The following is a 27930-nucleotide window of genomic DNA, read 5'->3' on the forward strand; positions in this document are numbered from 1 at the left end:
GGGGGGGGGACGGAGGGGGAGGGAGCGGGCGGGAGAGAGAAGGGGGCGGCCAGGGCTACAGCAGGGGCGCTGCCACGCGGCCCCTCCCGCTGCACCACCTCCTGCCGCCTGTCACGAGGGCTCCGCTCCGGTCGGCGGGGAGGGAAGGAAGAGGACTGCCCTGCAGGGCGCTCCGGTCCTCCGCGCCACTGCCCCCTACAGGGCGGCCGGAGCGAAACAAACAAACAAAAAAAAGCGGCCGTGCCGCCCTAGGATTGGGCAGAATGCTGCCTCGAACAATCTGCCGCCCCAAGCACCAGCTTGCTCAGCTGGTGCCTGGAGCTAGCCCTGCCTCCAAATCTATGGTACGAGACTCAGCATTTGCCTACAAAATGATCCTTCCTGACTCCAAACATTACTGGCTGAATATTGGAGGAGCTCACCTTAATAAACAATAATCTGCTTCAGATAGTGTAGCCACTTTCCCCCCTTTCCTACATCTCCTGTCTGCACAAATCCTTAATGGCTTTTGGACACTACACACATTCACATTTCCTATGCAAATAGGTTCTATGAGGACAATCTCTCCATATTGCACAAAAGTGAACCTACCACAAATCCACCATCTCTGTGCCAGGAAAGCATGAAAAGGGACAAGTCTCACCTGGGACATCAGCAGAAAGGCAGACATGGAGTATAAATATATTTGAAAATGTAGAAAAACATCCAAAAATATTTAATAAATTTCAGTTGGTATTCTATTGTTTAACGGTGCAATTAAAACTGCGATGAATTGTGATTAATTTTTTTGAGTTAATCGTGTGAATTAACTGCGATTAATAAACAGTCCTAGTGGAAATTATTATTATATGGCTAAATTTCCACTATAAAATGGTACTCTAAAATTTATTTACCAGGCTTTTGAGCAGTCTTAGAGGAAAGAATAAAGTCTCAATTGAAAGTAGTTGTTATTCCTTCCCATTTCTTATACTTATTTTCACCACAAGCCATCAAACAGAAAAAAGGCAGATTTAAGAGGGAATGGAGAATTAATCTACATGAGCAAAATCACCCCTTTCCCTTGCCTTGATCCCCTCTCACCTCAACTACTGTAGCCTCTTTCTCTCTGATCTCCCATCTTTCCACAGTTCAGCTGATCTAAAGTGCCATTTTTTCCTTTTCACTCACTACTCATACCTGTGACCCTGAGTCCCTTTACTGGTTCCCTGACTTTTATTGTATCAAGATAGAGTTCCTTGACTTCACCCTCAGTGCAGAGTAGCTCTGACTTGAGGGTTCTCTCTGTACTCAGAGATCCCACCCCTCCTGCTCTGTGGACAGTAACAGGTAGGGGATGCCCTGGGGCTGAGAAGTACATGGAGTAGCTACTCACACTGGGTACCCCACCTGCCTTACCTGGCCCTATGTAGGATGGGGTTTAAGTTATAATATTCAACAGATTATGAAAAGGAAGGAGACAACACAGATCAGGATAACATGGGAATACAGTCAAGAATATTTAGCAGATTTCTTCAGACTTCCACTTCATAAATCATCCCAAGTAGTTCTAGTAATATGCATGATTGATAAAGGGGATTGCGGCAAGTCTCAGTGAGACAGAAGGAAAACTAGATCTAAAAACAGAAACTGCCCTATATAATAAAGGTTGGTTGAGAAATATGCTGCTAGCCACATTTTGCTGGCAATTGTTAGTCTTGAGTGGTAGTTTTTGGCAAACTGCATCCTTTACAGAGGTGGTCTGCTGCAATCCAAGCATGCTTCAGGATCTGAACAAATCGACTGTGAAGGTGATTTTCAGTAGCCACCTTGGAGAACAAAGACTTAAGCATGTATAAAATTGCATGAAAAACACATGTAGTATCGTGGTTAAAAGTAAAAACGATTAATGCACCTCTGCTACAAACCGACATTTTATTAGGTGATTTTAAGAACCACAGAAAAGAGCCCATTTTCTAAACCTTTTTCTTTTAAACTTCACCATGAGTTCCCCTGTGCATTCTGGTTTATTCAATTCATCCTTTTTCTTACTGATGTTTTCCATTGCTAAGAATTCCATAAAATCCCTATGACAGATTCATATTTCTAGGATAATTCAGAGAAAGAACATAAAACACATTTGTGCTGTACTTATGCCTTCCTTCCCAATGGACTAGCTGCCAGCAAAGTCAGCAAAAGGAGACAAATATTTTGTACAGTTAAAAAAAACTGGGGCAAATTCTCTTCCCATGGGCCTGATTCTCCTCACTATTACAATGGTGTAACTCCATTCACTTAAAAACACAGTTATTACTGATTTGCACTGATCTAACTGTAAGAAACAGACTCACTTATGCTTAACTCTTATTGAAGTCAGTGGGAATTGCACTCAACTGTCTGAGGACAGGTTTTGGACATCAGTTTTGTATTTATGCGGTCAAATCCTGTTCACCTTACCCATATAAATAGTACCCTTGCAGCAAATGGGAATGCTGCATGAATAAGGCAACTAGTATTTAGCCCCCTGTCAGCAATGTGAATTATTTTATGGGTAATTATAATCACAGGGAGTCCAGAAGTTGCCATCACTAATATTTTTCACCTATGCTAATGGTTGAAAGTAAAAACCAGACTGGAGCTGTGCCTAATGGGAAGGAATTTTATCATTCTGTCCATTTTTGTGTGTCAAACTTTCTATTTATCTCATACAGACATAGCCCATTATAAATTGTGACATCATTCTCTAGCTCCACAGTCAGCTCATTCATTGTTTCCCCTTACTTCTTTATTTCTATACACATATAGAATAGTATCTATAACCATCCAAAGTCAACAGTTAGAACATCCAGAAAATTAAATGTTTCACATAGAACCCCCATGTCTAATTAGTTAGGTGACCCAAAATAACTTCACTTTATTGGCCAGAAACACGTACCTCAGCTAAAACCACCAATAACAAATACACTCATAGAAGATTTTCAACAGCTAGCTTCCAAATATAGCTCTATTTTATGCATTCTTTCAGACATCTCCATGGCCTAAAGACTCTGAGCTCTACTCTGGTCTCTTTTGATTTATGTGAACTGACCTTCTTTTCGATAGAACAAGCCTGCTTGTTTTCCTGTTCAAAGAACAATGCACCACCGACTTTCGGGTGTAGTTTGGCTAGTGGTTCATTTTCAGCTATTATATTATAAGGATATTTTAAATATGGGGAAGGCAATTCTTTTTGTTGAGCATGTGTGTGATCCTTGTAGACCTTAATGCACAGTATACACTGTAAGGGTCTGATCTTGCAGTACTCCTATACTTAGACAGTTGGCTCTTTGGGGCAAGGTCTGTCTTTGTGTTGTGTTTGTACAGCACCTAGCACAGTGGAGTCTGGTCCATAACTGGGGCTCCTAGGTTCTATTGTAAGTCAAATAAATAATCATCACATATGTGATACACAGTGTGGCACCCGATTTAGCGTTCATGAATGCTTTGCTGGATCAAGGCTATATCTGGAATTTGAGGTTTTCGTGTACATGTTTCCCTATAAAAGACAGGATGGCTCAAGGAAATGGTTTAGTGACATGAAGCCTTGCAACTGAGCTAGTGGTCTTAGACCAGGTTAGGGATGGCTGAGAAAAATCATTTCCCCTATCCCACCCCATGGGGAATTTCAAAAAGATTTTGGTGAAAAATGTTTGACAAAGGGGGGCAAGAACAGAGGAACAGAAGAGGGAGAGAAAGGGAGAAAATACCAAAACCCCAACCCATTTGGTTGTGTGTTTTTTTAAACAAAAAGATTTCATTTTCAGTGTTTTCCCCCCATCCCTTTCTCTCCCAACACCCCCATTTCTCCCTTTCCCCTTCTCTTTTCAAATGCCATTTTTTGGATCTGTTTTACTTACAAACCATTTTTTTCCTGACGAAAAGCTATTTTCTTTCCATTTGGTTGGAAAATTCTCTACGAGCTCTAGGGAGAACATAGAGATCCACTGATCCTGATAAAACTCACCTTCATGACTGGAAATCTTGCTTACAGTTTCAGCAAAGAGGCCATGCACTGAATAAGAGTGACCTTCAGAAGAAGATTTAGTCATGCTGCTGGGATGGTGATTAGTTATCAGTGTCTGTGCTGTACTTAGAGTGAGGGCTTTAGTGTCCAGTGCAATCAATATGGTAACTTTTCTACAGGTATTAAATTCATACATCATAGGCACGTGTACGGTATGCATGCTATCTTATTGTATGTATGCTATTGACATCATATTGTCAAAGCTGTGTATTACAAACAGATTTTTATTTCATGCACAATCAAAGTGAAGAGAAGTTACTTTATTTCTTTTTCTGGAGAGTATTTTGAGAGTGTGAGAAAGTGAATGTGATTGGTGATTTCATTTGAGGAATATCTGAATCACATTTTTTAGCTTTGGTGTACATAGCACAGGAAAGTTGCCAGGTACAGAAGAAGCTGGGCATGTCCACAAGGGAGTGGAGCAAACAAGCAAATTACAGCGTATGCATTCTTTTTAACCAAATGTTTTCATTGGGAAAACTTGGGTACTTAAATGAAAGCTACCCCCAAGCTTCTTTTACGCACATGGCCAATGCTTAATCAGCAGATTGCTCTAGTTCTTCACAGACTCTCATCTTGAATAGTTTTCAATGGATTAAGTTTTTCTCTGAAAACACACTTGCAGCTTTTCTCTTTTGAGAGGTAAGTGGGACAGGTTTTACCAGTACCCTGTTAAAAGGGAACTGTATGGCTCCAGATGGTTGATTTAACATGGCTGTAGGACTGTTAGTGAACCAAAACCAAAGGGGTTTAAATATAAGTCTAACATACCTCACTCAAAATAATCAATACGTTCTTGCATTTTGTCCCAAAGCTTCCAGTTCCTACCTTCAATAAGGCCTTGAAGTGACACAGGCTGGCCTTTTCAGAGGCTTCAGTAAACCATGTTGGTGCAGAGAGCATCTCTGTTCCTAGGGCAATTCTACTAGCTTTTATATTCAGTAAAACTCCCAGAATTCTCTCTCTCAAAGGGGCCATACTCTTTATTTCATCCAGCATACACAAACTAAACTCAAATAAAGAAAATATTGTTTTTGGATTTAAAGTTATGTCAATAGATGACTACCTGTTACATTTGCTACACTCAGGTCCTGATTGTGACACACATATCTCATAAGTAGACTTAGTTTAATATTTTTTCCCCTCAACAAATTTTTTTTGGGGTTAAAAAAGCCTTTATAAGACAAAAATATTTTTTTCTCAAAATTTTCCATTTTTCTATAATCCCAAAATGATTTTTTCCCTTTTTCTCCCTTTTGTTTATTTATCCTTTTTTGGTGGCAAAATAGAAGAAGGGGGAAAAGGAATAAAAGGAAGGAAAGAAGGAAAAAATCTCAAAACCTAAACATTTTCAAAACCAAACTTTTTCAATCACATATTTCAAATAAAAATGATTGTTTTTAGAAACCTGTGGAATTATTTTTTTCAAAATTTTCAATTTCTTAGTTTTCACACACCATTTTTCTACCAGTTCTATTCATAATGAGCTATTCTGGCAACCATGAAAGGGAAAATGACTGTGCCAGCCATTGCTCTCCTGCTCCTCATGATCATCTCTTTGTGTTGTCTCCATCCAACCCTCATTTTAGGTCTTGCCCTCCACTATGTCCCACCTTTAGCTTATGGTACAATAGGTTGGGAAGTATGTCCTTAATACAAGCCAAGAACCAATTACTGCATTCCCCAAAGGAGCTGACACAGCAGTCTCTGCCTCTGACCTCAATCCCTTGCTCCCCAATGCTCTAAACCCAGAAGTGAATGTACATGGGCAGAATTCTCTAGTTTTTAGAAGGAAAAATAAGAAAGAACACAGAAAGAGAGCACTTTAGCCAGTATTTACAGATAGAGAAGCTGTCTGTCCTATCACATAGGATAAGAAGTGAGCATCTGAGGAGGAGCAAGCACTAAGCTATGGGCATTATGAGCTACCTGAGGCAGAGAATCAGAGAACTCCCAACCACTCACTACTGGGAGCCTTCACTCCCAAGATCCCTTTTAAATCTTTGAGGATTAGGTTCGGCCCATTACAGATATAGGAGGCCCTGAAATTCAGATCCAGCTTGAGATTCCAAAAGAATACACACATACACAAGTAACATGGGAGAGGTGCTCAGTGCAGCTCTGCTAGTGATAGAGTACAAGAGTGTTTATATTTGGGTGTGTAGGAGAGCCTCCAAATTCAAATGGCAATTGGGCATGTTTTCAGTGCTTTCCAACCAGTAAGGGTTTGCTAAGGAGGCAGGTAAGGGTACATTTTCCTTATTTTGAGAAGGGAGGGGCAAGCCTTAAAAATATAGAGTTCAGTTCATAGGATAAGCACTCATACAACTTTAGCCGCATTGTCCTTGTGTGTGTGGGACTGGGCTGAAAATCTCACAAGAACAGAGTTCCATGAAAGAGTCCTGGTACTTCCTGCTTCCAGTTAGGCTGGAAAGTGTGAAATGTAGGTTTGTTCCACACTTCATAAATTAATCACACAGCCAGAGTCAAAGAGTCAAAATCAGTTTTGGCAAAAGCATGCAAAATTTCATAGAGTACAACGGAATTGTGCCCTCTTATGCCAGGGCTGATTTTGACCCAGATCCTGCAGTTATATCTATTATCTTTAATGTCATAGTAGTGGAACAGATGTACAAATAATGGACTATACAGGGGCCATTAGGAAGGGTGGCTTTTTTCCTAAGCGTTTCATTCTCTGCAGAATTTTCTTAAACTGTGGGAAAGTGAAAGGATTTGTGATCAGATTTTAGGAACTGCTGACTGGATGAGTGTATTTAGAACAGGATAGGTTGCTATGTCATCTTTTACATTCAAGGTGCATCAGAGTGCTATAGGGGATTCATTAGTGTTTGTGCATACTTCAAAGATGTAAAGTTCTGTATGGACTTAAGTATTGTTATGGGCCTGATGCTAAGCACTTTCAACACCCACTGACATTGCAGGATCATTCCCCTTATTATATCAGCAGAGTATACTGAAAGCAAGTGGTAAAGCAATCTCTCCTGTGTTGTGGATATAAAGACAGAGGACAATATCTTCCAAACAGTGAGTGGGGGATGTGTACACTAACCCCAGTTTTTAGAGAGGTTACTGGAATAGGAAGCGTATTGTGCATATTTTCTTGTATAGTGTTTCTCCAATACCAAATTATGTCACTAGTTGTAATTTTCAGTGGTGGATTTATGTAGCCAGACAGGTGTTCTTGCTCTGCTATATGAGACATTTGCATAAGAAGTGGGTAAACTGTGGCAGTAGGTTTGGCTCTCTGTCCTGGAGCGGGGAGTTCACAGCTTTGTGATAAGCTTAGAAAACAGTAGTAACAACATGGAATAAGTTATGTTCTATCTTTTAAAATAACATGTATCTTAGTATGGAAAGTTAAATGGTACCTATTGCATGTACTAACTATACGTTGAGAGTCATGGCAGTGATCTGAAGCCAAGTTAGAAAGGGAGCACTACTGTCTTACATACACACACACACGGACTGATTCTCATTTACACGAAGGCCCTTTTATACTGCTTTAGCAGTGTAAAGGGTCCTTAATGAGCTCTTCAATCTAGCAGAGAAAGGCATACCACGATTCAATGGCTGGAAGCTGAAGCTAGACAAATTCATACTGGAAATAAGGTGTACATTTTTGACAGTGAGGGTAAATTAACCACTGGAACAATTTACCAAAGGTCATGGTGGATTCTCCATCACTGGTAATTTTTAAATCAAGACTGCCAGTTTTTCTAAAATATATGCTCTAGGAATTATTGTGGGGAAGTTCTATGGCCTGTGTTAATACAGGAGGTCAGACTAAATGATTACAATGGTTCCTTCTGACCTTGGAATCTATGAAGAGTAGGTGTCAATGTAATTAATGGGCACATCAGAATCAGGCCCACAGATTTAATTTTACATTCTCACCGCCCTCCCCATATATGGGGAGGTGATAGGCATATGATAAAGGGCACGGGTTTATGTTACATAAATAAATATATCATAGGCCTGTGCAATTTATCACAAACTAGGACTGGATCACATACCCAGTAGTCCAGCTCCTCTGGTACTTATTCTAACTTTCCAAACCCATGACCAACTTCAAACAGTTGCCAAAATAAATAAAATCAAGTATCAATCTACCAGAGAGGTTTCCTCCTTCTTCTTGCAAATACAAAATTGGAATTTTCTCCCCAAATTATACCTGCTTGAGGCCCAGGATGAGTAAGATTCAGTTCTGGACTGGAGATAGATTTTCTACACATAATAATATAATGAAAGTAAGGATTGGTATCTTGTAGCCCTACCACTGAAAAGGGATACTCTCTAGCTTCTCAAAGGGAAACACAGCTATCATTTCAATCTTTAGAAAGGTCTAAGAGAATGGACCTTAAAACTATGACATTATTATGTATAAAATATATTTTAGTGGTTTATAAAACCTGTTACTTTTTTCTCTTCCTTTGATCCTTGAGCAAATGGACTGATGGTTCACAGATTCATAGAATATAAAGCCAGATGGGATCACTGTGATCATCCTATCTGACCTCTTGTGTAACACAGGCTATAGAACTTCCCTGAATTAATTCCTCTTTGAACTAGAATCTATCTTTTAGAAAAAAAACAACCAATTTAATTTAAAAACTAAAAACTGATGATGGAGAATCCACCACAACCCTTGGTAACTGTTCCAGTGGTTAATTACCCTCTCTAGTAACAAAGACACCAGCTTTTACAAGTGGAGGGATACTAAAATAATCTCTAAAGACATTTGAAAAGTTCTGCAAAACTCATGCTGATAAAAATCTTTCCACCACAGCACATCATCATGTATCACAACTCTCTTGAACACTAGGCTGAAAACCTGTCCTGTTCCTGTGCAGTTGTGCTTGTGGATCACAGGGAAGCCCTTGCACCCTCTCCGATACTTAGAGTACAGGGCAATGCAGAATTTGGTTAGCTATCATATGTATAGTAATACAGATAGGTAACACACATATACACACATTCCAACACAAAAAAATACTATGAGAGACTTGGTAGCAATCTGGGTTTGGTGCCCTGACATAATCATTACAGTAACATCACGTACAAAATATATTTCTCATAGTTTCTCTATAAGAATTTATAGACAATATCTAGAAAGAGTCTATTTCCTTTACCTTTGAAAAAGAATCCCTCCCCCCCAGTAAACTATTTCTGATTGTTATGGAATTTTGAAAACATGGAAATTGTGGTATAACTCAATATTCATTTTTTTAAATTAACTTTTTATTATCTTCTTCACTAGGTATCTATTGCATCCAAGGGACAACATGGGCTCCCTCTGGTGGTTACAGTAACACCGGACAATTCCTATGGTGGTTCACCAAAGTCTAATTTGGAGTAGAAATGAATGCCTACAACTCTACTGAACGCAATACAAGTTGAATGGCACTTAGCATATCTCAAAACTGGATCCAACATGATTTAAGCATCTCCCTATGGTCATTTTGGCACTGACTTTTCATATGTACTGGAATTCAAATCATTGAGTTGTATTTTGATTTATAAACTACCCACATATTTCTCCCCTCCCTCCGTCAAATGAGTCATTACATTTTCAAACAGTTCTTTTTACCATCCCAAATTATTTGCCGCTGAAGGAAAATATCTGGCCAACCCTATTTGGTGTAGAAACAAAATGCTGAGTAAATTAAATCCACACCATTTCCCATTCATTCTTCAGCGTAGTATGAGCTGACAAACACACTTTGTTGGAATTCAATAGTCCTTATAGTCAATTTGGTATTAGCTTGCCCATGTAATTCTCATTATGTTTCTACTGCCCTCATGGAATAATATGGGCAGCAAAACCAACCAATGTACACTTCCATCAATGCTAACCTAAGACACTACCCTAGTGAATAAAGGGCCTGCTCCTGCTCCCAGTGAAGTCAACTGGCAAGCTCACATTAACATCAATGGTTCAAGATAAAGGCCAAAGTAGCTGTCATATGTTTCAAAGACACTGGGCTAAATTCTTGTTTTTAGCCAAAACTTTTTTAGTTTACTGTTGAAAACTTTTTGTTTTTTGGAAGTTTGGCTGGAAACAGAAAAGCTTTTAGTCAAAAAACCAAAAGTCTTCCACCGGAGATTTTTGTTTTTCAGGGTTCCAATTTTCCAACCCAAAAAGCCCCTGATTTTTTTTTGAAGAATGCAGACACTTTCCAGGAAAATTTTTCTTTAGTTGAAAACCTAATTTTCCATTGAACAAAAATGTTGATGCAAAGTTTTTGACCAACCCTACTTAAAACATACCAGGCCCAACTCACGACTGCATTACTCTGGTTTTATACCAGTGGAACTCCAGGGATTTTAATGTAGTTACAAGGAGTGTAAACCTGCAGTAACAGAGACTGATTAGCCCAACATTTTGTGAACATTTACAAAGTTTTAAAGAAAGGAGAATTACAATGAAACCTGCACAAAAGCCTCTTTTCTTAAGAGACTTCCACTAAGTACCTTACAATATATTGAGTAAAATTTTGCTCTATTTTTTTTTTTAGAAGACTCTGCAATATGTGTTGATTCCTTGTGTGGGTTCTTAAAACAGGTATAACTGCACACATAATATTCACTTTATCCTTAAGACCTGTCAAAACTCTTTCTCATCATATTCCACTCTCTTTGTAGGAATACTCTGCTTTCTTTCTCCTCTTTTTGCATACATGGAAAGGATCCAAAAGGCATATGATTTTGCTCAGGGTAGAATTTTGTTGATGTAAGTAAGAGTCACATTCTGCATCACACTCATTTAAATAACAAACATCTTAAAAACCTGTTACCTATGAAGGCAGAATAGGGTTTTGGGTGTGTGCGCTGTTTCAGCTCATAAAACCCATGGTTGTGATCCAGAATGAGTAAAAAAAATGTGTTGGGGAGCCATTTGCATGAACAAGTGTCCTCAGTGCAAAGAGTTTTAGGTGGGTGTGATCCTACCAACAGTTCATATTTTAACTATAATCATCTGCATATTCCTTTTGTAAATGAAAAATGAAGACCTGCAGAATTAGATTTATCTCGAGCAAACAATGTTTTGAATCTTGTTACAGAAATATGACAAATACTTTAGTTTCCGTAGTGTGTTTGTAGAATGAAGAAGAAATTAATCAAAGTAAGCATTAGTATGAAAAGTAAAACTAAAGGCTATGAATTAATGTACTTGGTACTTATCCTCAGTTTTCTGTTTAGGCCCATTATAGGTCCGACAGACCTTTAAGGTTTCTATTTTTAACTCAGTAACTTGATCAGTGGCCAAGATATGAAAGGAATCTTGGACTTTAGGCCATGCTCACTTTCAGGTCTATTCAGATGTCACAAAATAGCTGCAATAAGGGAAAACAGAAAATGCTTGGGAAAATGCAGAATGCGAGGCCTAGCCTTATAGAAAAATGAGCAATTGTACTAGAATCTTTTCAATAAATTTGTAAAACAGGGTTGCATGTAAGGAAAAAAAAAAAGTGAAACGCCGAATCAAATTAAATACTGACCCAAAGCAACAAGAATAATTTGTAAAGAAACAGACATATGAATGGGGAATCTTTTGGATGGTGATCCGTATCTGTATAACACAGGGTTCAGTTCTGGAGAATACACTTAACGAATGAGTGTGAAACAAAGCCAAACATATCAATATTAATTAAATGAAGGTGTGCAAGTTCAAAAAGAAAGGAAGCCAAGGTTTCAGTCAGATAAAAGGAGCTCTTCTAGCAGGGAAGGAAGAAAGGCAACGGAAGAGTCAGGGTAGCAGAGGCAACGGGAGGCGTCAGAGGTATGAAGGTCATAGGATGAGGCAAGTTCTGTCAGACGTGCTTGGTGTGTGAAGGGAATGATGCACAACAATAAACTGTTGGGGAAAAAAGTAAATGATAAAACATATAAACATAAGTGAAGGCAAAAATGAAAGAATGGCTAGCATGCAAACTAACCTTCAGGGTTAGATTTTTAAAAGAGCCAAATCCCACTGAAATTCAATGGCATTTGGGTATGTAACTCCCATAGGCTCCTTTGAAAATCGTAGCCTGGATTCCTGGGGCCAAATTCATCACTGAAAAAGCAGGCTCAATTCCTCTGTAGTCAATGTAACAACATGCATAGATGCTCAAGGTGCACGTGACCTCTATTTTCCTGGAGTGAACTTTAATGCCCATGGAAGATGCTAGGTTGATAGTCTGGGAACTCAAAGTTCTTTATTTAGTCACAGGACAGGCATGGCAGGAGGAGTGGCCAGACAAGCTTCCCTACACTACCCTTTCAATGCACCTTAACTACATTCTAGGGACCACCTCTAAGCAGTGAGAGGGTAGCTCACTCTCTATGCTCACATAAATCTTAGCATCTATGCTGAGAAAAAAAACTGGGACATTGATTATTTGCAACTGTTGTGATGTATGTGTGATGTCAACACATCCCTGACTAGCAAAACAGCCCACAGAGTAGCTCAAACATGTACTCGAATCTTTACATCTATGAAAAGATGGCTTCCCCACTATGGATGTCTCCTGTTATTTTTATTTAAAATGAACAAACTTCAGTCTTTAGAAACTGTCCTTAAAGGGCTGACAATACCAGATACCTCCACTTTAAGTTACTGAATGGAGGTGCTGAAGATGTTTGTAGAACTGTTCACTCTCACATCTGTTGTCATTTATGGTTATATGAGCTATGCCACACAAGGTTTTCATTAAAAAAACAACACACGGGGTGGGAGGAAGGAGGCACCTTATCAACTCCCTGTTCTCCTCAAACAGAATTGAATTACCAGTCAGCTAGAAATATACATCTCAGTATGTTATCCACCTAATAAAACTGGAAAATAGGCTTGCAAAAAAACCCCCAAATGTTATGGTAATGGAGGATATTTGACTATTGTACGGTACTTTATTTTTGCATACAATGCAAGTTTTGAGTCAAATTAGGATTTCAGTTTATGGGCTAGGTGCCTATAGTTACATTTTAGAAATTTAATACTGAACCCGGCCCTTGTTGCTGCTGGCTCCACCTGGCAGAAGGGTTACAACTACATCAATTAATCATCCTTACTCAGCAAAAACTCTTATTGACTTCACTGGTACTCCAGCCTGCGTAAGAGGGAAGAATGGATTTCAGGATATGACCCAAAAAGAAGGTGAAATATTTATCCATTTTAAACTAACTTTTTAGTTTTCTATTGTATTTTTATTTTGTGGTCCATAACATGACAAAATAAAAAGATACCATATAAAGGACACAGGAGTAAGACTGCTATTCAAATGTCCTGTTTCAAACCATTTTAAGAAAACATACTGCAGTATCAGCTCTAAGTACAGCATCCTCTACATGGCATAATAGATAGCTTGTTAACAGCTCATTCATTAAGAACATACAAATTATGGGGCAAAATCAAACTCCATGCAACAGATGTAACAGAGTCTCCATTTGTGAACTACAGTCAAAATTCAACCAAACTCAGAATAACAGGTCACAAAACAACCTGATTAATAAGTTAAGGGAGGAAAAAGGATCCCACAAATATATCATTTTAGACATGCATACAAAACATATAATCTGTGTCTAGTGGTGCAAATATTAACAAGAAAGCTCAGTTAATGACAATAAGATTAAAAAGCAAAAATCATGTAGAACAATTGTACTGTTGTTTGCGGAAAACACTCTTACCATTAAGGCAGAAAAGCTCAAATATCTCACGAAAGGCCCTATTCATGAATGACTTACGCTTCACATAAGTTTGGGAAACTGTGAAGAGCGATTTCCCCCCAACCCCCATCTAACGCCTATGAAATGGCTATTCTTCAATATAGGCTTCTTGGAGCACAATGAGACAACTGTCTGGTTGGCGGGGGGAATGAAGAAAGGGATGTAGTGCCTGATAAAGAGGTGGCAGAGAATAAGGGATAGCAATGTAACTTGCCACAAATGATCACAGAGTTTGAGCTCTGAAACAGCAATCATGAGAAGACAGATTGAGGTGGTAATTTGTCTGGTCAACATTAGAAGGATATGATCTTCACCAGCGTGAATTCTTTTGTCATTTAAGAACAAACATACTTTCCATTAATATCAGGCATCAATAACTTATTCTTCCTCCCACATTTTTTATGAGAAAACACTTTTATTGTCTAAATCTAAATCTACGCTCTTTGAATCGTCTGCGTAGGTCCTATCTGCAGTGTACAAAGCATTGTCAGGCAACAGGACGTCATTGCAAACTCATGTGTGGTTCTAACCCACCCAAACCCCCAATCTTCTCATTTCCTGTTTTTAAGGCCAACTTTCTCAAGCTTCGGTGCCTAATTTTAGGCACTTAAATAAAAGTGGCCTGACCTTCAAAGGCTCTGAGCACCCATAACTTTCACTGAAGTTACACTTAGATGCCTACACTTGAAAATTTGGACCTAGTACTCTGGTACATATAGCAGTTTTTAGTGACCTTTTAAATGAGTATTTCCATTTTTGGAAAAAGCTGATTTTCTTCATCTTTGCAACATGTGCAAAGCCCCCCTGGGCTGCAGTGTCTATTAACATGCCAGGGCAGCCACAGCAAAGGATGGCAAGAGAGCATGGGTGAAATCCTGGCTCCATTGAAGTCAATGGCAAAATTCCTATTCACCCCATTGCTTATGAATTCAGAAGTGGCAGTATCAGAAGACAAAGCAGGAGCACAGAGTAGAAATGTACTTCCTCCCACTCAATGCTCTGAAACGCTCCCTGCTCCGCCAATAGAGAGGATAGTTTATTTGTTGAGATTTGCAGAGTTATCGGATATCACCATCAGAAAAAGGGGATTTCCTCGTAAAATAGCTGAGATCTGTGTTGTTGTGCATGGCCTATGAGGCATCACCATTTACTTCTATTCAGGTTCTTATTCTGCATCTTTCACTGTGGCATCTGAGCAACTTTCAGATGTGCACTAAACATATAGCAGTTTTTAGTGCACACTAAGCAATGTGGTGCTTTCTTTCTCCTTTTCTCTCCCCAGGGATAAAGTTGTGTGGGAACTGCAGAAATTGATCAAGAGCATATAAAGTATGTATATGTATATTTCTAGGGGAGTACAGAGTATAAATATGAAGGTGCAATAGGTGCAGATTTGCCCAGGTTTAATATTGAATAAGAGTCCTTAAAAGATGTACTAAGCTCTGCTTCCTTGATTTGGATGAGCTGAGGATACTAAAAGCTCATGTAATGTTTCCATGTAAAAGCTTAAATCAAAGGCATTTAGCTGGGATATCACATTTGTTTAAGAACAAATGATCCGGTGAATAAAAATCAGAGGAGAATTGATTAAAATGCATTTGATTGCCAGAGTGGAGCAGAGGAGCATTGCAAAATATCATAATGATAGGAAGTCAGTTGAAGCACAAATATTGATTAAAACAAGTCCAGAACAGATTTTTAAGAAGAGAACCACTGTGTACAAGCCGATGGTATCGAACCAAAAATCAAATTACAATAAGAATTTTGTTCATACATTGGTAGGAATAAAATAGGTTAATCCACATTAACAGTTGTGTTTTCTAGTAGCAGAACTCCTTGACATAGAGACTTTTTCCTTTTCCCCTCCTTTATAAAACTTGACATTCTACATCTCTTTACCTAAGATTTAAACAATAATGCATTGAGTTTAGCTAGTGGGCAACAACCCCCACCCAACATTTATACATTAGGTGGAGATAGGGTTGCCAGCCCTCCAGGATTGGCCCTCCAGGAATTAAAGATTAATCTTTAATTAAAGATTATGTCATGTGATTAAATCTCCAGGAATACGTCCAACCAAAACTGGCAACCCTAGGTGGAGAGCTACTTAGAGTATAATCTTTGCAATGAAAGCTTCCCAGAGAAGGATCTCAGTGGGATTAGCAGAGATACACTACCCTTCATGTGGTTACCAAATAGGCTCTGATGCTGCAAGTTATTGCACCTGAGAGGACCTTGCACCTGTGTAGAACCCTGCTGACTTTCGTGTGTGTGTGTGTGTGTGTGTGTGTGAAGGGGGACTTACCCATGTGGAGTCATTTGCAGGATCTGAGTCTTAGATCATGTACCAAGATTTGAAAATAGTCAAGTCTATATGATAACTCTGAAAATACAACCATGTTTCACACAAATAAGGAAGAATGTCACAACTATCACATTGCATTGTCTGATAAGATTTCCCAAGGGAGAGAGTGCACCCAGGGCTAGCCAGGTGGGCATGGAAAATATACATATTAAGATGAGTAGGCCTTTAACAGTACATGGTGGGTGTGATTGATTTTCTTGAAAGGGGATTTCAGCTTGCAAAAGCTTGGGAAATACTAATCTGATAGATTACAGTGGTTGCTCAATAGTTTATTGCACCTATGTGTCTTTGGATGGAGGGGGAGAATGCTTATGCAGAAACAAATCGAATACGAAACCACACATTTCTGCTTTGAAATGCATGAAACTGCATGTTTTGATAGTCATATTTACACATCTCCATATAAGAGCTAAGCAGCTGTAGCAATATTATCTATAAGCAAATGTTTCATTCACCTCATATTAATTAATCATATGGATATAATGCATTGAGCATTTCTAAAGAAGAGGCTGGAAAAGAAAAACATGTATGTCTGGAGAACAGAAAGGAAAATCTGGAAAAGCTATCCTTGACAGTAACCGCTAAAAGAAACGAAGAGCAAATACATAGATGTTTAAACATACGTTTAGGTACCAGGTTTGTTGGTGCTGTAACATCTGGTGCTTCACTGTAATAGTCAGTTGGATCCATAATGTCTGTATCAGGAGGAGGGTAAGGTGGGGGTGGGGGAATCACTAACTGGGGTGGACCACGTGTGTTGCCTCTAGGAGGCTTTTGTGGCACCTGTCGTCCATTACCTACAGGAGGATCAATTAGCTAGTTATTTTATTGTCAAGTCAATTATTTGTATGTTTCTTTTAAAACACACAGAAGTGTGTGTATTCACCTGCTCCCCCCCAACCATCCACTCTGTCTGGGTCTGATTCTGCTCTCACTCACACCAATGTAAACCAGGAGAAAGTTGACAGATATATGCTGGTGTTAAATTTAGCTACACGAGATAAGAATCAGGCCCAATTTATACATGTATGTCACAATCTATACACATCAATCAGCATAAATCTCAATTGCTGTTTTGGCAAATAGTAAAACACACTAATTTAAAAACACTATACAGAAAATATCTTCCTGAAGGTGGGTTTTTTTTAAATTTGTTTCTCCCTTAGACACATAGACTTTAAAGTCAGAAGGGACCATTATGACCATCTAGTCTGACCTCCTGCACACTGCAGGCCCACAGAACCTCACCCACCCACTCCTGTAATAGACCCCTAACCTCTGGCTGAGTTACTGAACTCCTCAAATCATGATTTAAAGACTTCAAGTTACAGAGAATCCACCATTTACACTAGTTTAAACCTGCAAGTGACCCATGCCCCATGCTGCAGAGGAAGGCGAAAACCCCCAGGGTCTCTTGGTCCCTTGGTCTGACACAGCCCACATCTGTTGACCTATAGGATACTATGCAAAACTATTTCCCTCACTCTTTGAGGAGGCAGGGGAATGGTGAAAGTTGGTATTTCAGAATGGATGTGCTATTTGGGCTTTCATTTTCTTTTTATAGTTTTTTCTTTTTGGCTTTGACAGTGGGCAGAGGCTGCTGGTTTTGTTGCTGTTTGTATGATGGCGTTTTCAACCTGTGTCGGAAATGCTTAGAGCCTCAGAACAGTACTTAATTTAGTACCATGCATACTAAATGGGATAAATGGGTGTCCTTTACATTATTAAACATATTAATAAATATCAGCAGTGTCACACCCTGATTGCAGTTGATGGTAGGTAAACCCTGGAGATGTTTGGTCTTGATAGAAGCCAGATCTCTCTCTTCTTTTGGAGTAAGACAAAGAGACGTGATAATTCATAGGTCTGAAGAACATGTTCTCCATTTGTGATAGTGCTGGAGTCATACCCGGCTACCACTGACATTCTCTTGAAATCCAGCAGGCCCCTGTGCCTTCTGACCGTATCTCAAACTTTCTTCTGTGTTTATGGGAAGGCTCCAGCTTAACCAAACCTTAAGTGGAATTATTGAACCACTAGGAATAGCTCTGAGCTATCAATCAGCCAACTTCACCCAACCCTCCCCAAAGGATTTAATTTTGGCACTGTGGGATGGATAAATCTTTAGACTTCTTCTTACAAGGCCTTCAAAGCATGGTCTTGCATGCATTAGTGCAGCAATGTAGTGGGAGCAAGAAGGCTGGAAAAGATTTAACTGAATAGGGTTTTCATAGGCTACATCCAGCTGATAAAGGTTCAAGGAACAATTTAATGCCCATAAGTATGCTGAACCCCAGTGACGTTTTTGACTGCTTTAAGAGAATTAGGCACAGCACTTTGGGGTCAGTATAAGTGATTTGGTGTTAAATATTTGATCTGACCCGTTTGCCAGTTTAAGAGTGTTTTTTCCATGATTTTTACATTCCGATTAGTATGGTCAGGGTGGGAGGAGGTATTTTAATCTGCCCCATCACGCTGCTGTCTATTTCCTGTAGCAATTTTTCTCTATACAGTCTTGCTTTGTTAGCTCCTTCTTTTTTGCTTCCTGACACATCTGTGCTGTCTCATGGTTTCATAGTTAGCGCCCCAAAGAGAAGCTGTTTTACCAAGCTTCCCTCATTATAACATTGTGTGTCTATAATTATATTAATCTAAGACTGCAGCAGAAAATGAAAAATATATAGGGGATTATTATGCGACATATCCTTAAATCAGCAAAGCTCCAGTAAAGTCAATTGAGCTGTGCCGATTTACAACAACTAAGGGTCTGGCCAAAAGACACCTATCTATATAGCTGTGGATAGAAATGAGCGGGTCTGTTTTGTTTTATTTCATTTGTAACCTTTCAAACAGTGACATAAAATAAAGTTAACATTGGCATCAAGTTAAAACACCAAATGTTATCAGTAATGACTTGTGGTTTTCAAGGGGAGGCATTGGGAACGACAGATTGTGACATCCGCAATAGTTAACAGGCAGCCAATTTTCTGAAAATGATTGTGTTATATTGCACAGCGATAGCATTCTCCTTTGAGAGTTTAAATAAGAGATGTCAATGGAGTCAAATATGTTACAGGATAATGGACTCCTGCTGCTACATAAATGCTGACGCATTAAATGTGAGGCATTTACTGAAAATAAATGTTGAAACAAAGCTAAGAGGTTTCTTTCTAAAGTGTGAAGCATTTGTAATGTTAGCAATTATACATGACAGGGTGTTCATTTATGGTATCATATATGCAGTCTTCAGTGCTATGTGAAAATGCTGAGGTCGAAGGTGCAACCTGGAGTGTACCAAGTCTACTGTAGCACATTTTAAATGATTCCCTTAATGTACTGGATAATGAGTTCCAATGCGAGGGGTTATTAACTCATATCTTTCAGAAATCAGTTTCTTATCTAAGGGAATAATCTTGCAGTCCTCACACAGACAAAACTCCCAGTGACCTGAAATATCTGGAGGGCTTTTTCTCAGTCTCTCTTTCTATCTGTGTGTGAGTAAATGAGTTATATTGCATAAAACTGAAAACTATAATTTTCTTTATTTTCTTGAGGTATGTATGAAATTTATTGCAGAACCTATCCGTTCTTTTCTTGCACTGATTAGCTAAAGACTCTATTAATGCAGATTCATCTCAAACAAGACGGAAGACAAGAACAAAACTTTATGGAACATACTCCACTGACGTAAAACCATCATGGGACAACGGAAAAAGTGTATTCAACAGCAGCAAGGGCGATGGCTTTGAAAACAGTGGGACAGACCTTCAGCTGGTGCAAATTGTCATAGATGCATTGAAGAGAATGGAGCTATAACAACTGAAGTGTAAGAACATAAGAACAGCCATACTGGGTCAGACCAAAGGTCCATCTAGCTCAGTATTCTGTCTTCCGACAGTGGCCAGTGCCAGGTGCCCCAGAGGGAATGAACAGAACAGGTAATCACCAAGTGATACATTCCCTGTCGCCCATTCCCAGCTTCTGGCAAATTTTTTTTTTTTTTGGTGGTATGTCAATTTACATCAGCTGAGAATCTCCCTCTCTCCATAGAAGTCGCCCCTTGGGTCCAAACTCCATTCAACTGGGGCAGGGGAATGGGCAGGGAGGTCATCTTCAGAAGGGCATAGTGTTGGCCTAACTCTGTTTCCATTTAACTCAGTGATGAAACTGACTTCAATGGGAGGAGAGTTGAGCAAAAGCGGAGTGGGATTTTCCAAAGCACCTTTAAGTGCCATGCAAAAACATTCTACTCACTCAAGCAATATTATTCACCTTTCAAAACTCTGTGAACCTCAAACACTTAATTACCAGACTTTCATTCTTTAGGATAAATATTTTTCAAGATTACATAGTTTCCAACGCAAGGGGCCATTTTAGGGAATCTTCAAACAGCAAGCAGTGCCACATAAAGCACATGCATTGGATTCGAGGAAGAAGAGACGAGAAGCGCTTACCCACTGTGCTCTTCCTCTTGTCTTCCTTTTCTTCTGTTCTGTTTGGCATGACAGGAACAGGAGGAGTCGGTGGTGGAGGGGCACGTCTCTTTTTTTTCTGTAAATCATTCTGTGATGCCCCTTGTGGAATCTAGCAAAACACAAATGGAAAAATCCACATGGTGAAGGATGTAATTTTAGGTTTCCTGCATTATCAGTAACAGAAATATACAGCAGGTCACAGAATTTGTTTCTTACATAAATGTACTTCAGCTCAGAATATCGCCATGATGCTTTGTAATGAAAGTCAGTCCTAAACTAAAAGGGACATTATAAGGTAAGATTGGAAGAGAAGGGATGATACAGCGACTCAGTAGGAGAAGGAGTTCCAGTCTGCAAAAGTGAAAGGCGGGTGTACAAGTATGTGTATTTGTTGATCTTGGGAATTAGTGGGCGAAATATTCTGAGATGCATGCTCCTGAAAGGTGTGTGCATAAAATACCCAATCCAAAGCTCACTGATATCTTTCTATTGGTGTCTATAGCCTTTGGATTATGGCTAACTACTCAATGTTGTTCATGTAGGGCCTGATTAGCTCTCATTTCCCTGATTTTCTTCTCACACTAGTGTAAATCATGAGCAATCCCAGTGAAACAAATGGAATTACACTGGTATAAGTAGGAAAGGAATCAGACCCACAAGTCCTGCGTTATGTGGCCAAGTGCCTATGTTGGACTGTTGTACTTTTCAAGCGAGCTTTTGAAGATTTGGCTGTATGAGGTGCTGAGGCTTCAAATAAAGGCAAAATGCTGAAGTTCGTCAGTCATGACTTAAAAGCTTACTAGATCCTTTTACAAAAAAACAATTATCACAAGTGACTAGAGTGTTGTTGGATGGCACAATGTTTTTTGCAGTTTATTGGAATACGGTTGTGTGTGTGCATGGCTCTATGTTATTGATGACCCTGAAAAAAATTTACTGGAAACAGGTTAGGCTGTTATATGTCCTCCATTTTGAATCTTTAAGTGAACAGAGTGTTTGTGAGGTACTAATAGCACGAGTCTGAGACAAACTTAATATAGACAGCAGCTGTGGAAGCCTCCCATACATGCAGCTCTGCCTATGCACCTCCATCATCACTTGCAATACAGCTGGTATTCCTGTCCTGAAACTCTACTGAGCAGAAACTAACAAACATGCGGTGGTGGGGGGCCGGGAAGGTTACATTTTTTCCAGAAGCATTAATGAACACATATATTTATTGTGGAGGATGACAATATAGCAAACAATATCTTCACAATGCTAAAGGCTACTATCAAAGTTTCAGCTGAGCAATCGCATGTGAAAGCATCTTTCATAAGCATTCAGTGCATCCTGACAATATCTGGGATACATGACTGAGTCCCTAACAAGGTCTACGAAAGAGTAGTACCCGATTTAAACCAATCTTGTTCCACAGTGCCAGCAAAATACTTCCATGTCAGTTCAATCATTACTGTACTTTATGGTAAAGATCACGTGGTAAAAATATGAAATCTCCACACAGGTGCAACCAGACAAATAAATGCTAGCGAAAACATCTCCTAACAACACAAGCTTTGGTGTCTGGAAAGACCAGCCCCAGGAATAGTGCATGGAAAATTAGTAGAAGGAAAAAGTTTCTCTACATTAGTACTTTGTCTGGGGATCATTTTCCTGATCCCTCTAGCAACTTTATTGCAGTGGAACACTATGCTCTATTAATTTTAAAGTTCAAGAAATTTTACATTTCCCCCCTTGTCTACCATATTTAAATCTGGTTTCTAGATGCTAAGAAAAGTTTATATAAGCCAGTGAAGACTGGTAACAAGTTTAGAAGGATCTGCATAATAGCAAATGCTGTTACGCAATGGGAATCAGAGTGGTTTTTTTTAAACTATATTTAAAAATCTGTGAGCCAAACTCTGCAGACCTTAGGGCCCAATTCAGCAAAGCGTCCGAGCTCATGTTTAAAGTTAAGCATGTAGTTAAGTGCTTTGTTGAACTGGGACCTTAGTTCCTACTCTTTTTTTGAGGGGTGGGGAGGGAGAGGAATGGGAAGACAACACATTAAAGTAAAAAGGAGCTTTTCCTGGAACACTCTTTGTGACTAGGGCTGTGGTGGAGGAGGTGCTGACAAAGCAAGTTCTACATCTGGGTGTAATGAAAGACATGCCAGGAGATGTTAAAAGGGCCAAAGGGCAATGATGAATAGGGCCCAGTTTTCCTAACTGCTGGTGCCTCAACTCAGCCTAAAATGTGAAAATGGTGCTCCAGCTTCTTGGAACATCAGCAAAAATGAAGATTCTTCAGTTAGAATTGAACTAGCAATTTTGATGATGATGTATGAATCAGAGCTTAGACACATCTATTGAATGAGAAGTGAGAGAGGGTGTCATTTTTATTTCCTCAGTGTTCTGAACACAACCCCAGTTTTTGGATGATTGCCATAAGCCCTGCTGAGAAATAAACTGCTGGGGTTTTTGTTCACAATTTGATAGTATAGATAATTACATCAAGGAAATATTTGAAAGCCATGCATTTATTAAATACTACATTTTTATGAGAAAATTAGTAATAAATTGCCTACTAGGCAGCAGTTAAGTGATGAGCCACACAAATAAATCCAAAACAAATAGATACCAGACATATAGATATATTAGATACAAACTACATTGTTATATAAATTAGATATATTAGATATAAACTAGATTGACTGATTGATTTACAAAAATTTTAAACTTGGAACTAATAAGAAGTTTGCAGTTTGCCTGTCAACTCACTGATCACTTTGCACATGTGTTTTATCCCCATGTCCCACCTTCAATTTCTTTTAGTCTTTTTATATTGTGAACTATTTCAGAGAAGCACCATTTTTTCCTGAGAGTTTGTACAGTTCCACCTGGAATGCTACCACTGCGTAAAGAAATCACCACCACCAAAGATCCTGAGCCAGAGAACTCCTGTCCTTGGTCCCAACCTAACTGAACCTGGGCAGTGAGAGACCACCCTACTCCAACGTTACTGCCAGCCAGAGACTGGTTATCACAGAAGTAGTGAAGGCCTAGCTTATAAAGGACTATGTAAATACTACATTATTAATAAAACCGAGGCAAATATTTCTCTCTACCTGGGAGGTAAATGAATAATACTTTTAAAAGAATCAAGTATTGGAAATAAGCAAAAGGTATACATATTTTAGAGAAAACTCTGTGCTCTATCAACTCAGCATTTGAATGTAAAACTGTTGCTGAAGCTTGAAACTGGTTCCAAATACATGTTACTTGCCACCAACGTAATTTGTTGAATGAATACGTAGGTGCAGTAGGCTAGTTTTCTTCTGTATTCATAAGAAATTCATTTACAGCTGATGAAGCTATTTTGAGCTCTACACAATTCTACACAAAATAAAAAACAGAGTTAATAACTATTGCACTGTGTGGGTGTGAGGGCACATGACTGTGAGCAGTGGTCCTTTATTTGGAGAGTATTATACCCTGTATGCACAGTGCGCCTGACTTGCATTCAGTTGACAAATAGCTATTTCATGACAAATAGAAACAGACAGGATCTAGAAGAGTTGTAATGAGTGGCTGTGAGGCATCACAGTAACTGTACCCTAGATTGGAAAATATAGGTTGGAATTTTGGTGGAATAAGAAGGCCCTAAACTAACTGGTGTTACTGCTAAAGTAGCTACTGTATCTTTTTCAACATCTGCTATTCTGCAGCCCTCAAATTCAGAGCGTCCAGCATGGCACCTCCCAATACAAGGAATTTCCATCATCAAAACAGAAAAGTGACAATGCATCAAGATAAAACAAAAAGTAAAATAAGTTAAAAATAAATTCTTGCACTTACAGTGGCAAATTTACCATCTCTTTGCACTTATGTCAACTGAGTTACAGTTGAGGTACATTTACCACATTAGCACTATTCATCCAACGATCTCAAAGTGCTAAGTAGGTGGTTGACATTTTTACAAAGCAAACGTTCAGACTTCAAGTTACAGCTGTATCATCATAAGAAAGAACATAACCATAATAGAGAGTGGTAAATTTGAAACATATATTGCCTGGGACTTATATTTACCAGTAACTCCATTATATTACATACAGTAAATATATGTGCATATATACACTTCTATGTAAAGTTTAAGATACGGTGAAGTTAGCTATAATTAGAGGCCAAGATTTTCAAAAGTGACTAGTTATTTTGAGGACTCAATTTTTGGGTGCCTAATGCTGGACACTTGAAAGTGGTCTGATTTATAGAGACACTCAGCACTTAGAGGTGTCAAGTTGGGCATCCAAAAACAGAGGCAGCAAAATTCACTTGTCACTTTTGAAAATCGATGGAGTTATTCCAGATTTACACAGGGGTCACTGAGGTTAGAACCTGTCTCTAAAGAGCTCATTTCTTATCTTCTTTGTCATGAACTGACTGCAATTGATAGAAATTCAATAAAAGGCCAATCTCAAAGAAAGTCCCTATAAGCCAATATATCTGATGGTTTTGAAGAGGCTAACGTACAGCAGACAGTCCAATCTTTAATTGAATGTGGGAAACTCTGTGTCCACTCTAGTATGCTCAACATGCTTTTGTTTTGCTGAAGGAGGAGCTAGACGGAGGACCACTAATGTTACATTTTCTTGTCCATGTCTGTTGTGTTTGTAGAGGAATTAAGCAGCAATCAGGCATTTAGAAGGAAATTTGTTAGTCTCTAAGGTGCCACAAGTACTCCTGTTCTTTTTGCGGATACAGACTAACACGGCTGCTACTCTGAAACCTGTCAGAAGGAAATAAGTTACTTTATTCATTATGGCATTTTAGATCACTGCTAAGAGAAAATAAATGATCTCTGTAACTCCAACTTTCAGGATAATATCTTAGAAAAAAGGGTCAAAATTAAAGGTGGGGCTGAGACCTGAAATTCAAATCTGAAATGTCCCCAAATTCAGTAAGGTTTGGATCTGAGGACTCGGCTTGGCCATTATGAAGATAACCAGGAAGGCAGGATATGGATTTAAACTTTCTCAACATCTGAGGGTGGTTGGATGCAGGGTTTCTGTTTGGGATCATTTTTAATCATCACCTATTCCACAGGATGTTCTACTGGCATGTAACAGCTTCCATGTTCACTCTGCATTCCCGCAGGCAAAGCAGCCATTTCCACTGCTTTGGAGAAAACTGGGCAGACTGGTGGAAGAGAGATAAAAGACTAGAAGTCTTGAGAACCAAAGGGGCGAGTAGCATAACAGAATTTTCCTCTGTAAATGATAAAGATCCTTTGGCACTTGGTGAATAAGAACTCGCATGTGAAAGGCATTAGCTTGGTGCGTCAAATTCCTCAAAGATGTATTACTTCCTACTCTACCAAGAGGAAAGAATCCTCTGCAGATAGCAGCTTATTTTCAGCTTGCATACTTATTTACCAGTGATACTTGCTTTCAGGGCTGAGCTTAGATAGATGTGTAGAGACACAAACAACCTGAATATTACAGAAAAAGGAAAAAAAATATCAAATGCACCAACCACTTCAATAATGAAGGCTTAGTCAACTACACAAAAATATTGCTTCTCTTATCCTGTTGGCTAAGTGCGATGTACTCACAAACACATAATAAAGAAGATGAAAAGCTTGTTTAAAACTAGCAATGCTATACGTATGTAAAGAGTGTCTAGTTCAAGACTGGGTCATAAAAATTGTTGGAAGTGGTTCTTTAATGTCAACCTTGGTAAATCTATCTAGGAGGCTAAACATAAATGGCAAAAAACACAAAGAACATTGTGTTTCTTTTTCGCAATCGTATATACCAAAACAATAGAACTTGAAAATAATTTGTTATGGCTGGCTGCTTCTTTTATAAAGAAATCAAGCCTTAACAATATTATCTGAAGTAATTTCCCATCCAAACTTTGTTATAAGAGCCCCTTACTGAGTGCAATAGATTATTTTGCTGTTCTCAGCACTTGTGTTTCGCTTTTGTGGCGTTTTTAAGAAAGCTTGATGAGATGATTAGGTGAGTTTCTGGTTATGCAACAAATAAATAAAGAGCAACGTTAACTTCAGGACATGTTTTTAAAATGTTCTTTGAGTACGGGCTACTACCATAAAACTGAACTAAAATAGTCCTATGTGACCTAAATCTGACAAATACTGTTCACCTCTTCTGCCTCCTTTATTGGTGAGGCCACACAAGATGCAAAAGGCGATTTTCTATTAAATTCATGTCACTGGCTTATGTATTACTTTGGAAAATATTTACAGTATTACAGACAAAGCATTTGAGGAACATGGTGAGTGCATTTTACTTTTGTGAGAGTTCAAAACTTGAATTACATTTTTGGCCTAGAGATGAGATTTCGGTAGATACTAAAAACTAAAAGTGTATTACAAACAATGCCAAGAAAAAATGATGTGTCAAAGTGGTTGGGAAACGGAGTCCTATCTGGCTAAAACCTGAGAGTTTCATTCAATAGCATTCTAGTGGGCACATTATGGACATTAGCAATTGACAGGAACAGATTATGTAAATATGGTACAGAGGGACATATCCAGATAGAATACGACCCGAAAGGGATAATGAACTTTTTCACACAAAATAAACAACAAAAAGTTCAAACGTCAGAAGATTATCAAGTAAGCTTTCAACTCCAGCATTAGCTCTGACCCTTAAATTTTGCCCATGCTCTGCCTACAGGCCAGGCACTCCCATTGTGCTTGTCAATTTTTCATTGTCACTCTTTCCAATATATCCCCAATATTCCTGCCAACACTCACTATGCTGGTCTGCCGAATGCCAGCCACTCCTTATTCACAGGCCAAAGACCTGATTCGCTCCACACCTATCCTCAGTGAAGCCTTGAGCATGGAAAAAGGTGTCAGTAAGATGGGTGCCCAGAACATTGAGTATTGATCAGAACAGAGCACAACCTGACTTTTCCAGGGAACTTCTGAGGTGCTTTCAAGTAAACCCAAAAAATTCACGAGCAGGATTGTAACTCAGGATGAGACATGGTTTTCCCATCCAGCCTATTCACCAGATTTGGCTCCCTCAGTCTTCTACCTGCTCCCTAAGTTGAAGGAAGACCGTTGTGGGAAGAGTTTCAGTGATGATGAGATGATTGCAGCAGTCCATGGGTTTCTAGACATACAGGACAAGGGTGTCTACAAGATAGACATAGTCAAGCTGCAGCGGTACTGGACCAAGTGCACTGATATCAAAGGGGACTTATTGAAAAATAAACAAATAACTGAATGCAAATTATGCTTTTTCCTTTGTCAGGCTAGAAACTTTCTGAACGCCTCTTGTAGTCCGAACACATACATACAAGTTATCATCTTTA

At 39.0% G+C, this 27930-nt stretch overlaps 1 protein-coding gene across 5 annotated transcripts in view; it reads right to left on the bottom strand.

The window, feature by feature from the left end:
• The window catches only part of LOC113406994 (protein cordon-bleu-like), a 237895-nt gene that overhangs the window by 44511 nt on the left and 165454 nt on the right, over nt 1-27930 (bottom strand). For 3 of the 5 annotated variants that reach the window (XM_026654020.1, XM_026654019.1, XM_026654021.1), the window contains 2 exons: nt 20585-20714; nt 16754-16927 (listed from right to left, as the gene is read on the bottom strand). In XM_026654020.1, coding sequence (XP_026509805.1) covers nt 16754-16927; nt 20585-20714 — 304 coding nt within the window. Of the gene's footprint in view, nt 1-11685; nt 11916-16753; nt 16928-20584; nt 20715-27930 lie in introns of those variants that run through there. The other 2 variants (XM_026654023.1, XM_026654022.1) reach the window with 1 other exon arrangement.

The sequence above is a fragment of the Terrapene carolina genome, unplaced genomic scaffold, assembly GCF_002925995.2.
Source record: "Terrapene carolina triunguis isolate 2854851 unplaced genomic scaffold, T_m_triunguis-2.0 Scaffold179, whole genome shotgun sequence".
NCBI lineage: Eukaryota > Metazoa > Chordata > Testudines > Emydidae > Terrapene > Terrapene triunguis.